General features: G+C 35.5%; 1 protein-coding gene across 1 annotated transcript in view; it reads left to right on the top strand.

Annotated features, from left to right (window-relative positions):
* The window catches only part of LOC121391332 (carcinoembryonic antigen-related cell adhesion molecule 5-like), a 67,831-nt gene that overhangs the window by 34,302 nt on the left and 18,681 nt on the right, over nt 1-14,848 (top strand). The window contains exon 4 of the mRNA XM_041522996.1: nt 6,819-7,070. Coding sequence (XP_041378930.1) covers nt 6,819-7,070 — 252 coding nt within the window. The remainder of the gene's footprint in view (nt 1-6,818; nt 7,071-14,848) is intronic.

Here is a 14,848-nt window from a genome sequence, read left to right as displayed (position 1 = left end):
GAAGCTTCAAACGTTGCTGCACTATAGTGCATGGATAAATCCACTTAACTATAAATAACTCCACCCCTTGATGGAGTTGAATGATGCTAACAGAGTTGAAAGTATGAACTTTAAAACTTAATGTAAACCTGGACATAACATTTCTTTTGGGGGCGATACCTAGATATTTTTAGCTCACCTAGGTGATCTAGTTTATATCATCATGCATTGTCCATTGTCCAACATAGTTGTCGCCGTTCACTTTTTTCTTCAACTAGGTATAGAACTACAGACTCCACATGTACCCATGGGCCATAGTTAGGTCTTCACAAACCACTTTTGGCGGAACTGCAATTCTCGGTTCTGCCTCATGGGGGGGCACAACCAAAAACCTTTAAATTGTGAATCCACCTTAACCACTTCAGCCCAGTCACACATCCAGTATGGCTTTTAGAGCAATGAAGACAACCCTGACGGAAGAGGCATTTTCAATATATTTTTGTCAATTCCTATGGTTGTCACATTTTGGAACTTTTTCAGTGTCAAACTCAAAATTACAATATTTCATCAAACTTCAGCCCACTGTGACATGCTACAATGTATTTACACACAACTTATCCAAATGCATCTTGTCAAATGAAAATACCATTAAAAGCTGATCCATTTTGAATTTAGTTGTGACAAATTTTAATGGACCAATTAACCACAGGTTCCAGCATTCTGCCCGCGCTGGTCGGCACTGGTTGACCTTGCCAGCATTCAGACATGCCCGACCACCACTAAGCTCAAGAAATGCTTTTTCCGACCACCACTACTTTTATGACCAGACATTAAATAATTCTTTATTTTCACCATGAAACAGTTTAAAATAATTGTGACGTACTTTCCGCAACTTTAAACAAACACGTGTACGCGTCATAACCGGCTATGCCATGTGTGTTACATTTACTGTAGTATCTCAGATGGCTGCGAGTGTCACTGCAATCACCTGCTATTCCATGTGCATGCGCTGATCCAGCTGATAAAAATGACATGAAATGATCTCATGAACATATGCCCGCTAGACAAGTTCTTTAGGTGAGAACAATCCGATGGGAATATAAGTAGTCTCTTGATTAAAATGAATGGCATTTTGTTCAATTTATGAGGCTGAAATCTCACAGCTAGCTGGCCTACTTGGAATTGAGCCCACCGCTGAGACCTATCGTCTGTCGTCTGCTCGACTGCTGCGCTTCATCCACATGACACACAAATCCTGCGTATTTGACGCAATATTTACCTAAAATACTCCCAAATAAAATCTGTGTGCGTCATGGTTGACGGAAAATATTTCCGATGTCAATCGATGTTATATTTTTTTTTTATTATTCATAAAAACCTAACGATTACAAAGTTCAAAACGAAAATAGCCAAGCGGTTTAACTGGTTCCCAACCGTATCAGCATGTTTAATGTAACTTAGTGTAAAAACCAGTCTGACTGATGTAGCGTGTTTGTTGTCTAAATTATCGCGACAATGTCGAAACCGTGGTCTGTATATGAATATCAGATAATAGTTAACAAGCCGCGAGATTTTAGTTCATCTATAGATCTACATGTAGTTTCCTTTTTTGTTTTTTATTATTGTTCTTTATTGTTTTAATAAAAAAATTTGGTTGAACATATCTCGTAATAGGAGTTAGTCATAATTATTGCGCAGTTTGTAAATTTAATTAATCAACACGTTTGCTACGGTGCTTTAAAGACATTGGTGGAGGTTTTCATGCAAAGAATACGGTGATGCCTGTGAAAAACTAATTTACATAATAACAGAATCATTCTTACATTAAATACTTTTGATTGATAAAACAGTTAACTAATGGTTTCAAACTTTGAATAAAATTTTATGTGTCTGGATTGACAGCTGAAAATACATATTAACCAGTGGCGGATCCAGAAAATCCATTTAGGTGGGGCCCCAATGACATGAGCCTAGCTAAGTGCCACAAACGTTCCTGAAGAATTTTCCAAAATTTAGGGGGGACACGGGCCACTGCCCCCCCCCCCCCCTTTAGATCCGCCTATGTTAACGTTATAGTTTTACTGTCACTGTGGTTATTTTTCATGTAACCAACAGCATGAGAGCTACGTACATGCAGCTGTTGAAATGTTAACCTTTATTAATTTTGATTCTCAGATCAAAACAATTATATGATATAAAATAGTTTTCCTTTCCTTTCTTGTTTGAAGTAACATTGAAGTAACAGTTGAACTTTCTATTTTTATGCAACATACATGTACATTAGTTAGTGTTACACTTACTACAATAACGTATGCATTTAAGTGATTGTGCAACAACATAGTTATCCTTCGATAACTAGTTTCTGAACGGATAAGCGTAGATAGCAGATTTCGAGAAATATACAAAACGAAACTTCAAATTCATTCAGCAGTGAAGAATAACAAACTATCAGCACGCAAAATAAAACAAACAAACATATTATTTATAAGCAGGTTGATATCATATCATATCATATCATATCATATGGTGTTATTACATTAAAAATCTGAAAAAATTCACAAGATTATAAACTGTATTAATTAGGTGCCTTATGAGGGTCTGCATTAAAAAAAATTCCAGACCCCCGTCTCATCTGCCTTTTGCTGCCAAATCCAGTGGGGAAAAACTTGCCACCACTCATTGTGAGAGTTGAAATAGAATAAAAATTATTTTCGTCGATTATTTCTTACATATTAAACAGACAAATAAATACTTTGTATATACCTATTTAATGACAGTCTACCTAATTTAGCATTTACTTGTTTTGGCTCTCATTGATGTACAAGGTGGTGTTTACTCTTGAAATTTAAAGAAAGATGTCGGTAAACAGGTCATCTGTGCACTTTGTTGGAACAGACTATAACATACTTTGGTCAACATGTGTCAATTTCATTGCTGTTACAATATGTGAGGGACCGTTTCTGATGACGGTTTACCCCTATTCCTCTCCAAAACAAAATATGTGTAGACATTTATAAGTAACTATTGAGCCAAACTGTCAAGAACCATTCTGAGTTTGTGATCTATTATACCGTATTAAAGGTGCTATCTCAAAGTTGCATAATGACAGCTATTGCAAATCATGTTTTTATTAAATTTTGCTTTAATATTTAAAAATTATACCATTAACTATATGCCCATAAATGATTATAGGAAATAATTTTATCTACTGGTAGAAAATACATTTTTATCGTAGAATCTTTATCACAAACAGAAAGAAAGAAAGACATGTTTTATTTAACGACGCACTCAACACATTTTATTTATGGTTATATGGCGTCAGATATATGGTTAAGGACCACACAGATGTTGAGAGAGGAAACCCGCTGTTGCCACTTCATGGGCTACTCTTTCCGATTAGCAGCACGGTATCTTTTATATGCACTATCCCGCAGACAGGGTAGTACATACCACGGCCTTTGATACACTATACATGGTGCACTGGCTGGAGCGAGAAAGAGCCCAATGGACCCACCGACGGGGATCGAACGCTGTACCACTGGGCTACGTCCCGCTCATTATCACAAACAGATGCTCACATATAATTTCCGATATAGGACCTTTAAGTGGTTGCAAGATTGTGTAAATGTCTAATGTACTTATATTGAAGTTATATTCACTAAATATGCTGGTCATAATTAATAATTTATGCTGCAATTCAAAATAATCAGTTAACTTGCAGTTTTTAGTTAAAAGTTTGTTTAAGTGTAAATGAAATTGGCACATATCAAAATGTGTTATAGACTATTCCAGTAAAGGTCACAAATCTCCTGTTTACCGGCATCTTTCTTTTAATTTCAAGAGTAAATACCACCTTGTACATCAATGAGAGCCCAAACAAGTAAATGCTAAATTAGGTAGAGTATCATTAAATAGGTATTTACAAAATATTTACTTGTCAGTTTAATATGAAAGAAATAATTGACGAAAATAATTTTTATTCTATTTCCGACACTACTATATAGTCCTACACACTCATTGTCTTTGTGATGTGGAGAAGATCCATTTTTCAGTTCAGCTGAGATGTCATGTACAACACTGCATTCCGTTGTCTGGTTCCTGAAGTTCAAGTTCACACTTGTTCAAATTCATAATGAAATGTTAGTTAATAAGGATGTTTTTGTTAATAACCTGCCTTTTATTGTCTGTATAATCAGGTGGCGTCATAGGGAATAGAGTATTTAATTCATTCAGTGCATGTAGAAATTCAGCATGTGTCCCTTTATTTCAAATCCATTAATTTATGTATATACAGTAGTAGTAAGGGCAACAATGTTACTGCTGCACAGATTGTATAGACAGAAAAACCTCTATCAAGACCTCGATCAAGGTATTCTTAATAGATGGTCTGGTAGACAGTTACTGCACTTGCAATGCAGACATAATTACCCTGTGGAGTGTGAAAAATGAGTGTAGTCTACCGCCAGCAATCTTTATTTTTTACCCAACACTTTATTGTTATTTGTTGAGTTGACTTAATACTGAAAAAAAGAAAATAATAATAATTTAAAACACAAAAAGAAAGGAAAAAAACTTCTTTTATTTTTATTTGTTTTATAGAATTGCAGAGGTTTACTGAAATTGACACTGTAGAGAAAACGTGGTGTCGCGGCACGGACTTAGAAGAGTTCATTTTATTTGCAGCAATACGTTCAATGTGTGTGGGGTTTCTACGATTGTGGAGTTTGTGTTATATCTCTGTGCAGGGCATAAAATTTGGCACGGACGATTTTGTCGTTCGTCTGTCGGTTATGCAAAGCCAATATCAAAATAAACGACAGTTCGTTTGTGCAAAAGCTGTAATTGTTTGTCAGAAAATCTTTAAAAATAATTATCACTATTTTTGGAAGAAAATAAGGCTACATTGCCGGTGTGAGAAAGATACTTGCAAAACCAATATCAACATAAACAACGGATTGTTCATACAAAAGCTGTAATCATTCGTTAGAAAATCCAAACAAACGTGTTTTGGCTAATATTATTATTAATGTTTATATACCGATGCACTAATGAAAACAAAATATGTTAAAACAAAAATGCAAAAATGCTCGAAACTCTAGTGGTATATGAGCATGTTAAAATTATTCGCACTCGCACTCGCCTATAATACCGATGCATTTAATGACACTAATGAAAAACATATGTTAAAACAATTATACATTGTAGATGGGTGTCATGAAAATCTCTCTAACCTCTATTTCAAGCCAATCAAAATAAGTTGGCCGATTACGAATTCTCCGCGGAGTTCGACATTTGTATAGCTTCTTTCGGACTGAATCGGGTGTTGGGGGGGGGGGGGGGGGGGGGGGGGCATAGCCCAGTGGTAAGGCGCTCATTTGATCCCCATCAGTATAGCTTCTTTCAGACTGAATCTTGGGGGACATAGCCCAGTGGTAAGGCGCTCGCTCGATGCGATGTCAGTGTGGGATTGATCCCGTCGATGAGCCCGTTGGGCTATTTCTCGTTCCAGCCAGTGCACCACAACTGGTATATCAAAGGCTGTGGTATGTACTACCCTGTCTGTGGGATGGTTCATATAAAAGATCCCTTGCTGCTAATCGAAAAGAGTAGCCCATGAAGTGGCGACAGCAGGTTTTCTCTTTCAATATATGTGTGGTCCTTAACCATATGTTTGACGCCATTCAACTGTAAATATAATGCGTTGAGTGGGTCATTAAATAAAACATTTCTTCTTTGGACTGACTCGGGTCTATTAATAGCGAACACAATGACATTCTAGCGACTATACTGCTATTGTCAGGCAAAATGACCACTAATATTAACTTTGTGACTATAAAAGCATGCCAATACATAGCCTCATCTAGCTCATGCGAAAGTACCTGTGCAGCTACCATTAGATTGATGTAGTTTCACACTCATTTTGCCTGTCACAAAAGCATGCATCATGTATTACAAACATGCACCATGTATTACAACATATATGCACCGGTGTGCGCAAGATCTTGTGCCACTGTCGCAGAAAAATCATATTTTACATAATTTCTAATTTCCAATGAATCGAAACTGACGTTAATAAATTAATAAATTAAACAAAAAATTATATCGAGGTTTTAAAATGTTTGACAAATAGGCTATCATCTACAGATTAATATTATACTTGTTTAAGCCTAAATTGAAATTGGTTAAATGTTAGAAAAATAAATCTTCCCCAAAAGAGGTCAAAAAAGATTTTGACACAGGTCAATATTCATGGGTCGGTCGGGTTAGGACAAAGAAACCTAATTTTTTATTTTTGCCTGGTAGCTTTTAAGTTAGTCCCAGCACACAAAAATTATATTTTGGTATTTATGATAGGAGAAAAAGCTACGAAAATCGCTCATCTTAGATTCTTGTTTGAATATTGTTGCCCATTAACCTTTTTATTTGTATCTGAACTACTGAAGAAAATCATTCGTGTAAACACAAAAACCACACGAATGACATATTGGTTGTCTGAAAAATTCAAATTTTATACCCTGTCTGTGATTGTGTGTGAAATCGACTAGTAAGAGATCAAAATGATTAGTGTCTTTTGTCACGGAGCCGACTATTTAACTTTGCTATTATGTACAAGATGAGTTGACATGAATGGCATTTTTTTATTAGTCTAGTAAGAAACAGTCGTGACAGACACTCATTATTTATACCAGTAACTGAATTGCTTAAATTGTTACTGTTCACTTAAGTGAAAAATTATACATAAAACTAATGAAAACAGTTAACAACACTACATTGTATCTGGTGTTACTGAGATATTAACAAAATAATTAACTTGGTTTTTTCTTTTGTCTCGTTCGTAGATGGTCCAGACAGTGTCCAGCTGAACACCACATCTCCACTGACAGTGAAGGAAGGTGACGATGTATCTGTGTCATGTGAAGCGACTAACTGTTCTCCATCCTGTTCTTACACATGGAAGTTTAACTCTGACATAAAACCAAGCCGTTCTGTGCTGTCATTAAATAACATACAGAGATCAGCAGCTGGTGACTACACGTGTACTGCTAAAAACACAAAAACATTGGACAAGACCATTACCCTAGATGTACAGTGTAAGTAAACATATTCAGTGTTATATAATTATAACAAGTGATGTACATACATGCATGTAGTTTTCTGTTAAGGCAAACAACAATCGGTTGACATGGTTAATGTTTTACCCAACTATGAAATGTTTGAAAACACATAAATTAGTACTGAATGAATGTTTAACAATACCCTATTGTCCGAACCAAATTGTTAACAACTACAAAAAATTACTCTCCTACCTTTAATTACCGTTAGATTTCCTCCAAAGTTTGTCCAGACACAAGTCTTGAAAAAACCACTACAAATATACAGATTCCACACACGAGACTGCAACAATGTCACTGATATCATCTTTGCTGAGATTGCATAGGAAAAAATACATGCACTTTTCTGCCGTCTGCCATGTTGCTTATTTATGGAATACTCTTCAAGGGGTGAAAGCCTCCAAAGTATGTGACACAATTAATATGAAATCAATGATCTCTAGTGGTATCATTAAAATAATAATAATAATAAAAAAAAAAAATAATAATAATATGTCATCACGTTTGCTTTTTATATCATGTGAAGAATATTCCCAAAAAAGTCAAAATGGCAGCTGGCACAAAATTACATGCTTTTTGCCCTATGCGCTCTCAGCGAAGTCGATATAGGTGACATAGTTATCATCTGGTATGTGGAATCTATGTCATTGTAAGGTTTTTTCAAGATTTTTGTCTGGACAAACTTTGGAGGAAATCTAACAGCAATTAAAGGTAGGAGAGTAATTTTTCATAGTTGTTAACAATTTGGTTTGGACAATAGCACACATGTACTATTGGGTGTCAAAAATAGGTAGGTACATGTATATTAAAATATTATTTATATTAAGAATACAGTTTATATAATTATGCAAAATCACAGTGTACAGAGCTGTGCATGGAGAAAAGTATAATATACCAGAGAACATTTTGTTCAGTATCCCGTCATAATTCGATACGCAAATTTCAGCATTCGCTACATAATTTTGAAACATTAAACAGTAATTGCTAATAAATTTTCAGTTGACTAGAAATATCGCTAATCAAAATTTTGAAAACAAAATGTTCCCTAAATACAATACGAAAATCAAGTGTTTTAAAGATCCATGTTTATGGCATATTATTAATACACAGTATATAAAACAAATACATAAATATTATAGTATTAAAAATAAAAAACAAAAATACCATCCCATTTATTAATAAAGTGACTTTTTGTAAAACACTTGGGGGAAAAACCCACTGCTCAGTCGATTTGACCCGCATAAGACCTGTGACGTAGCATCCGGCATTCTGTTAGTATAGGTCAACATGCCGACAGCAGAGAATGATTTTTTCGAAAAACAGCCGATTCTTAACGGACGCTACTTTGGACATTTTGGTCTTATCACATTTGTACTTCTACTCTAATGGTACCTCGATTGGTGAGGAAGTGGCAAATAAGCACGTTAACCTAGTTACATACCTACCTATGAGAAGCAGGACACAAGTTCAGTCCCAACTTTTGAAAGTTGGATATTAACATTTGACTGTAATAAAAATATGTGTTCAGATCAGAACGCATTTAAAACAACAAGCAGAATAAATAACATTATTTTATTGATTAATATCACATAAAATAGGGATCTGAATTTATTGTTTTAGACAGATCGGTATGATGCAATGCAGGTATGAACACATACAAATAATAATATGATTTATCTTGCTACCTACACCCGTTACTACAGGTGTTGTTCATTGTTTATTAAGCTTTCAAAGAGGCGCGATTATTTCATAACACTTTCTGTGGTGTCCTAATTACTGACAGACAGTAGAGGTACGAACGCGCGCCGATGTAGACATGTCATTTCTGTTACCAAATCGTCAGCCTCAGATGATTACACTCCACCAAAATGTGGCACACAGTGTACACTGGCAGTGCTCACACTGAACAGGAGGATCTTTTTAAAAAATAAATGAATTTATTATCCATATAGTTCAAGATATACAGGGAAATAATATTTCCCTGTATATCTTGAACTGCATGTATGTGGATAATAAATACTAGATAGATAGAGATTATTATATGAGCGTGTGTGTCATACTGATTTTACGAAACGAGTGTCAGGATTTTTGTATTGCCCGAGCAAGAGCGAGGGTAATACATGAATCCTGACACGAGTTTCGTAAAATCAGTACGACTCACTCACGAGTGTAAAAATTTCTTTTATTATCCATATTATTATTGTTGTTTTCTTTATGAATAACAAGACCCAACTCAAAATGTTTCAGCCACACCTGCAAGGAGACGACGAACTGACGTCATATTTCAAATGCACAGCCTGAGCTAGGACTGCATGGAGAAGCATCGTCATGTTATGACGTCGCTTCCCAAAATTACGTCATTACACTTGTTATTACACGTGTGCTTCGTATGATTATATGATTAACGTTATAACACAATGCAGCTTCCACAGTTTTAGCTCTGTGTAATCGCTTACTAAAATGATGTCATTTCATCGTCTCCTTCTAGTTATGTTTTTACATATTATGGATAATATGGATAATGAAGAAATTATTATACTCGCATGCGAATCATACTGATTTTTTGAAACTTGTGTAAGGAGTCATGTATTACCCTCACTCTCGCTCAAGCAATACAAGAATTTTGATACTCGTTTTGTAAAATCAGTATGACACAAGCTCTTATAATAATCTCTATGTGTTAAATGTATGTCGCAGTGAGAGAACAATGCGAGACCAACTTGTTCTCCATGCACCGCCTAAAGAACCGGCTTGACAGAATGAAGATTCTTTGCCACCACACTGTTCCATTCATCTTGCCAAGTCGAAAATATATATTGGTTAATGTGTAGTCAAACCTTGTCATACCGCCCTTTGGTATACCGCCATGCATCCCTGCTTATCACCTAAAAAAAATTTGAGCACAGATCGTCTGTATTACATAAATTTACCCCGTTCATAGTTTCTGCCAGAGGGTCGGGTATGGTGCTATACCCAAAAATTTTGGCAGATTTTTATTTTTTTAAGTTAATCTTTTGACAAAATTAATTACTCTTGTATACAGGGGTGGGGAAAAGCCCTTTTTTCCCAGTCTGGGACCGATTCTCGATCTCTGAGACCGAAATTATTTTTTAAAAACGCGTGTTTGCCGGTCCCACTTTTGTCATTCTTGTCGGTCCGAAGCACCTGTCCATTTCTATTATTGGAACAAATTCCTATCGGTCAAGTGGACCGGCCAGTCCAGACATCGGTATCTCTTGCATGATTTAAAATAATAAATAAATATTGGTCAATATGGCTGGTGTTTCAGACGTTTGTGATGTGATTTTAAAGTCTGCCTAAGTATATCGCCAGTCACTGAAGTCGGACCTACAGTAGTGTCAATCAACTGCCACTTGGCTAGACATTTGTCAAAGTCTCCGAGCTGGTCAAGAGATTACACAGACATTAACGATAGCACCATTCTTGGTTTAGAGAGCCATCAAGGTATTACACCAATTAAAACAAAGGACCCAGAGTTTGCAACTGGTTACAATCAACCATGGGCGTCATTTGGTGGGGGACAGGGGGGACATGTCCCCCCCACTTTTAGCAGTGGGGGGGACAGAATATCTGATGTCCCCCCCACTTTTTGGGATGGCAAAAAATATTCAGTGTACATGGTGGTGCACTACTCTAAATAATGTTCTCAGACAGCCACAATGACCTAGGGCGCTCGCGATTAGTCGCACGAAATATTGTTAGAACCCAGTTGTCCCCCCCACTTTTTCCATGCAAATGACGCCCATGCAATCAACACCTGTCAACACCTATGTACGGAGCTCTGTCGGGTCGAGTGTCCTAGTCCGAAGCAAGAGGCTTTTGTGCAATACAAACTGCTTGAAATAGCATAAATTATACTGAAATAATCTATAAATGTATTTATTGTTGACTGTTCAATGTAGTGTATCCAATAATTATAAAGGATTTTAAAATTAACAAAAGGTTTCCACCTTTTTTTTAACAAGTGGGAGTAAGCAGAACAGCTACATGTACTGTTATCTCTAGAGCCAGTAGAGGTCAAATTTCATCCAATCAGTGATGACGTTATTACTCCCTTTGTCTAAACATGTGCTAGCTCAGACTGTCAAACGCTTCAACGGTGCCATCTTTTATTAATTTTCAGGACACAGTACTGAATACTCGTACTTTTTATACATATATGGTAATTAAAATTCATAACTTTTATTCCTTTTTTATTATATTTATTCTATTATGTAAAATATATACAATTTGTGGGGTTTTTTAACTGATCATATGTGATTTTTTTTTTTTTTTCTTCATGTTTTCATGTTTATCATTTCGCGTTCATGATTCAAGATAAAACTATACAAATATCACTATGATTTTTTTTTAAACTCCTTTCTCTCCCTCCCCCCCCCATCCCCCTCCCCCTCCCGGTAGTGATGACATCAAGTGGGACCGATTGACAATTTTATTTTTCCCCACCCCTGCTTGTATATACTGTATGATTTTCTTAACCCTAACCCTAAACTTAACCTATTTTCTTTCTGAGGGAGGCCCCCATGCATATTCCCCCTGTTGACTGGATACAACTTTCTGGCAGAAGCACTGCCCCCGCTATTTGCCATCCGCCAAAGCATTGGGTGACATATTCCTATCAGTGTTTTCATTAAAAATATAAATAGCAGGTGAAAATTTAATTATAGGCGGCCATTATTCACAATGCGAAAAAAAGACCTAATGGTGAATAATTAGTGTTACATAATTTTTAAGTGGATCAAGTGATGAGGGTACTGATGAGGGTACTGAGTAGGGTCCTACCCAGAGCATTTCATTACCTTGTTATGACGTGCTCAGAGCTGCAATTTCAATCATGTTTTAAGAGTTATGAATAAAGTTCCCTTACATTTTTCTTCTATGAGTGAACTTAAAAAATATTTTTCAATCTTAATAAATACGTGTTAATTTATTTTATTTTTTTATTTGTTATACCATCAAGAGGCCCATAGGCCTAAACGATCACCTGAGTAAATTGTTAACCCCACTTACCACACTTATGGAATGCACCATACCCATTTCTCAGGGGAAGTGTGTGTGTGTGTGTGTGTGTGTGTGTGTGTGTGTGTGTGTGTGTGTGTGTGTGTGTGTGTGTGTGTGTGTGAGATTTCCTGATTTTGTTCCTCCATGAGTCAAGGAAGCATCCTACCAAATGCATTACATACATTTCAGTGTTCTAGCTAGGATTTGAGGAGGGCAGGGTGCTCACTTATTATTAGGGCACTTTCTGCGGGAATAATGTTTTATGAAAGCAGTAATTTATATATCATAACCGAAAACCCCCAACCCAAAACCAAACAAAATATGAAAATTATAGATTTAATGTTAATTAATAATACAGAGTTTATAAATAATGCAACAGTTGTATGGATGCACTGCTGGACATACACCGGTCAGATTCATAGTTAACATCATTGTGTTTTTACATACACAAAAAAATTAACAAAATTATGAGGTATTTATACACAACTTAGCACCATGCAACATCAATAGGGACACACAACTGATCAGTTTATTTCACAGATTGCAACATCTTCTGTTTTTCACACTTAGGAACTTCTCTGTTGTCTTATTTAGCAGTGTTTCAACATGAATAAATTTCCTGTTAAGTTTAATTTGGAGCAACTTGCTTACAGTTGGAACATTGAGTTTGCTCCTTCTGTCTATTTTTATCATTTTCAACTGAGAAAACACTCTTTCACACTCAGCACTGCTCAAAGGCAGAGTCAGTGCTACAGACACCAGCTTGGCTAGCAGTGGATACATTGCCTGTAGTCCACTTTTATCAGGACCCAAAAGCACTTTTCCAATCCCTGGGAGAGTCTTATCAAATGTGCTGGATGACATTTCACATGAAACAAAATAATGTAAAAATGTACAGACCTTTTTGTTTGGAAGTATGTACTTAATAATAATGCAACACCAACCTTTCTGAAATGTTGTTAACCAGGTTGGTCAAGAAAGGGATCCTGACAGTGTCCACTGTCATATCATGATGCAGATCACATCCTTCAGTCGCTGTGTTCATTTTTCTGGTCCATTGCCCATCACTTTCTTTCAGCTGCAGCATTATCTGCAGGGTGCTGTCAACTTTGCTCTTCATTGATCCTGTAAATATTAAAGTTAACATTAGACAAAATGAATCTGATTGAAATACAGAAGCAAAACAGTTACAAGGACTACGGAAAATAAAAGTTTAATCAGTAATAATGGTATATTCAAATAAAATTACTTAAAGCAACTCACCAAGTCAAATGGAACATGGTTAATAATATAAGTCAGTATAATAAAATAAATTATAAATTGACAACTTGTTTCTGGAACAGCAGAGACGGTGAAGACAAATGAGGCATGACATCAGCCAACATGAGAAGTGTTCTAATAACCAAGGTGCTCGAGAAATTCTTTAGCAAAGCAGGAGCATCTTTCTTTGTAGCAGCATGATTCTCCAGGTCTGCTACAATGGATCTAAAATTACAAAGCTCAATTAAATATACGGTATGTAAATAGAGTTTAAACCAGAATACATGTATGATGCAGATGATTGGCTTATTTAATTAGTGTTATCACAGGTATTAATGTAGCATATAGGTTAAATCCCTCTAATTAGGAACAACAACAACAATGCTGGGCAGGATTCGATTTATAAACATCAAATAAAGGTCCTGAAAATAGTATATAAAAATAATGTAATATAATATAATTGATAAAACAACGTGTCATCATACAATGCAAATATTATACATCTCACAACTTGACAAAATACACATCGTCAATGATACCAATTTATAGATTACTTAACACACAGTTATACATTATCAGAATAAACATGTATATACATCCAAAACCTCATCTGTGGACATAACCCACTGATTCAATACAACATAAATACACTACTGGTTCATCGATCCAGCTTACAAAATGACAAGCGCTGGCCAACACGCTTGTGAAACCAACACACACTAAAAATGCGTGCGTTGTTACTAAAAAATGTATACACAAACACCTATAAATAGTTAAGTTACACACTTTGGCTGTGGGCTATGGACTGAACTGGTTGCTGAGTATTAATGGCAATTCCTCATCCTATAAACAAACATCATAATATAAGCTAAAATATATAATGGTTAGACCTACATGTGTGTGTGTATATATGTGTATATGTGTATATATATATATATATATATATATATATATATATATGTGTGTGTGTGTATATATATATATATATATATATATATATATTTATCGTTATTGTATACAATATAATTACCCTAGTAATTATTGTCTTTACAGTTAGTAAATTAAGAATATATATTTAAAATACATTAAATATACTTTTAAATACTTATAAACACTACCTTTCCCTAATGTCAACTACATTATCAATTTATATCTACCCATAGTTAATACAGATTATGATTTTATATCTATCAATAGTTAATATTTAAATCATAATGGAAAATAATGTGCACAACAATTATATAAATGTATAAATGCATGTTAGCCAAACCTGTGTAACCGTCGCAGAAATAGTTGAGAATAGCACAGTATTATGTCGGGTGTTGATGGCTTGCTGTTCAATGTGAATGTGGCACGGACTAGCCGTGACCAATGTCACATGACACCAGAAAAAAATATCCTTGGCTAAACTCCAATTTGATGGGAAAGAAAGGTTAGGGCGTTGTCTAATAGGGTATTCTCTATGACGAATATCC

Source organism: Gigantopelta aegis, unplaced genomic scaffold, assembly GCF_016097555.1.
Source record: "Gigantopelta aegis isolate Gae_Host unplaced genomic scaffold, Gae_host_genome ctg2117_pilon_pilon:::debris, whole genome shotgun sequence".
NCBI classification, from domain to species: domain Eukaryota; kingdom Metazoa; phylum Mollusca; class Gastropoda; order Neomphalida; family Peltospiridae; genus Gigantopelta; species Gigantopelta aegis.
The sequence above is the reverse complement of the archived record's forward strand: the minus strand, read 5'-3'. Positions and strand labels throughout refer to the sequence as shown.